This window comes from Ranitomeya imitator, chromosome 1 (assembly GCF_032444005.1).
Source record: "Ranitomeya imitator isolate aRanImi1 chromosome 1, aRanImi1.pri, whole genome shotgun sequence".
NCBI lineage: Eukaryota > Metazoa > Chordata > Amphibia > Anura > Dendrobatidae > Ranitomeya > Ranitomeya imitator.
The window spans coordinates 363,712,636-363,714,853 of NC_091282.1; the positions used below are offsets into that span (position 1 = coordinate 363,712,636).

Consider the following 2,218-nt stretch of genomic DNA (forward strand, 5'->3'; position numbering starts at 1 on the left):
CTGTTTTTACACTTGTGAAAATAAAAAAAATGGTTCTGAATTAAGATGTTTGCAAAAAAAAGTTAAATGTTCATTTTTTCCTTCCACATTGTTTCAGTTCCTGTGAAGCACGTAAAGGGTTAATAAACTTCTTGAATGTGGTTTTGAGAACCTTGAGGGGTATAGTTTTTAGAATGGTGTCACACTTGGGTATTTTCTATCATATAGACCCCTCAAAATGACTTCAAATGTGATGTGGTCCCTAAAAAAAAAAGGTGTTGTAAAAATGAGAAATTGCTGGTCAACTTTTAACCCTTATAACTCCCTAACAAAAAAAAATTTTGTTTCCAAAATTGTGCTGATGTAAAGTAGACATGTGGAAAATGTTATTTATTAACTATTTTTCGTGACATATCTCTCTGATTTAAGGGCATAAAAATACAAAATTTGAAAATTGCAAAATTTTAAAAATTTTCACCATATTTCCGTTTTTTTCATAAATAATCGCAAGTAATATCGAAGAAATGTTACCACTAACATGAAGTACAATATGTCACGAAAAAACAATCTCAGAATCAGCAGGATCCGTTGAAGCGTTCCAGAGTTATAACCTCATAAAGTGACAGTGGTCAGAATTGCAAAAATTGGCTCGTTCATTAAGTACCAAATTGGCTCTGTCACTAAGGGGTTAAAGCTGTGAACTAGGAGTCAGGAATGCTTCCAGGGGAGATCCCCATGATGTACTTGTGTCATTTGAACAGTGTTTCCATCATTTTCAGATGTTTTTAGACCTAAAAAGACCCCCGGGGGGATCGCGGTAAAAATACTCGGGTCTCCCATAGGCTTACATTGCGCTCGTTGCTCGGGTCGAGTATTCAATTATTCCAATCTGCTCGACATGAGCAACGAGCACCCGAGCATTTTAGTGCTTGCTCATCACTAGTAAACAACAAGAAAATTTCAAGGTGATTTTTGTGATCAGCATCTCAAATTACATACGATATACCCAAACGTGTTCAGGAATCAAAATAACAGTTGCCCTGTGTTATCAGATAAACCAGTGAAAGTGCAAAATGTCCAGCATATTAAACCTCCCCCATGTAGTTTACATTCTTTTTTTTGTGCAAATATCTGTTTGTTTGTCTTTCACCTAATCGACACTGAATAATGAAATTATTTTTATCTAAAAATAGCAGTTATACTTATCCTTTATCAGGAAACAAGTCTAAGGGCTCGTTTCCGTTTGCGAGAAACACGTCCGTGTCTCGCTTGTGAAAACCAAGCTCTGGCGCCGGCACTCCAGAGCGGAGCATGCAGTCGCATAGCACCACATGGAGCAGCACGCTCCGCTCCCTAGTGCCGGTGGCAGAGCTTGGTTTTCACATGCGAGACACGGACGTGTTTCTCGCAAATGGAAACGAGCCCTAAGGGTAAAAATCTACTGTTGGTAGCAATGAACACCTGGTCTGTTTGTCGTTACCTACCACACTTGTCTGTACCTGTGTCTGTGGCAGAGATGAATACAAAGTACAGGAGATTATAGTATGAACTGATCAGCAACACGATCACTGTGGGGCTCGAGCACAGTAATAAATCGCAGCATCTTCCAACCGAACATCACTTATATCCAGGTACGCCCTGGCCACTCTGCCATCTACACTAATATTAAATCTTTCTGTAAATGATTCTGTGATATCACTCTCTTCATGGCCAGGATATTTACGACCCATGAACACAGGTCCTTTACTAGGAACTTGTTTGAGCCAAGCAATCCAATACAGACTAAACACATATCCAGAAGCATTACATGGTAACTGAACTTTTCTCCCATATTGTGCAGATACTGATTCTGGCTGAAGGAGCTGAACCTCAGCTCTGACTCCTGAAAACACAGAGAAATAGAGAAGTAATGACTGTATTACAATATATCTCCACATCACATGTTCTCTTACCGAAGTAATGGAGCAGAAGAAAACTGCCGAGAATAAGCCTCATCTCTTCTGTTACCACACAGCATTTCCTCTATATATACATGACTTGTAGAGGTCGTAACTAAAAAGGGACACATGCCCAGATTCAGCATCTTCTATAGCTGTTATAAGTCACATGCTAATCAACACAAACTCTGTTCATATTAGCATCATGGCCAGTGTTTGAATTTGACAGATTGGGCCCTTATTCCAAGGGTCCAACTTCTTTTAGTATAAAACAAATACATGTTGTTCAGTTTTAATTTTGC

General features: G+C 39.0%; 1 gene segment (V, D, J or C); it reads right to left on the reverse strand.

Annotated features, from left to right (window-relative positions):
- Positions 1-1,544: 1,544 nt before the first annotated feature.
- LOC138667836 (Ig heavy chain V region 3-like) lies at positions 1,545-1,974 on the reverse strand. The segment is given in 2 exon segments: positions 1,545-1,861; positions 1,932-1,974. Coding segments are annotated over 2 exon segments (360 nt in total).
- Between the last annotated feature and the right edge of the window lie 244 nt (positions 1,975-2,218).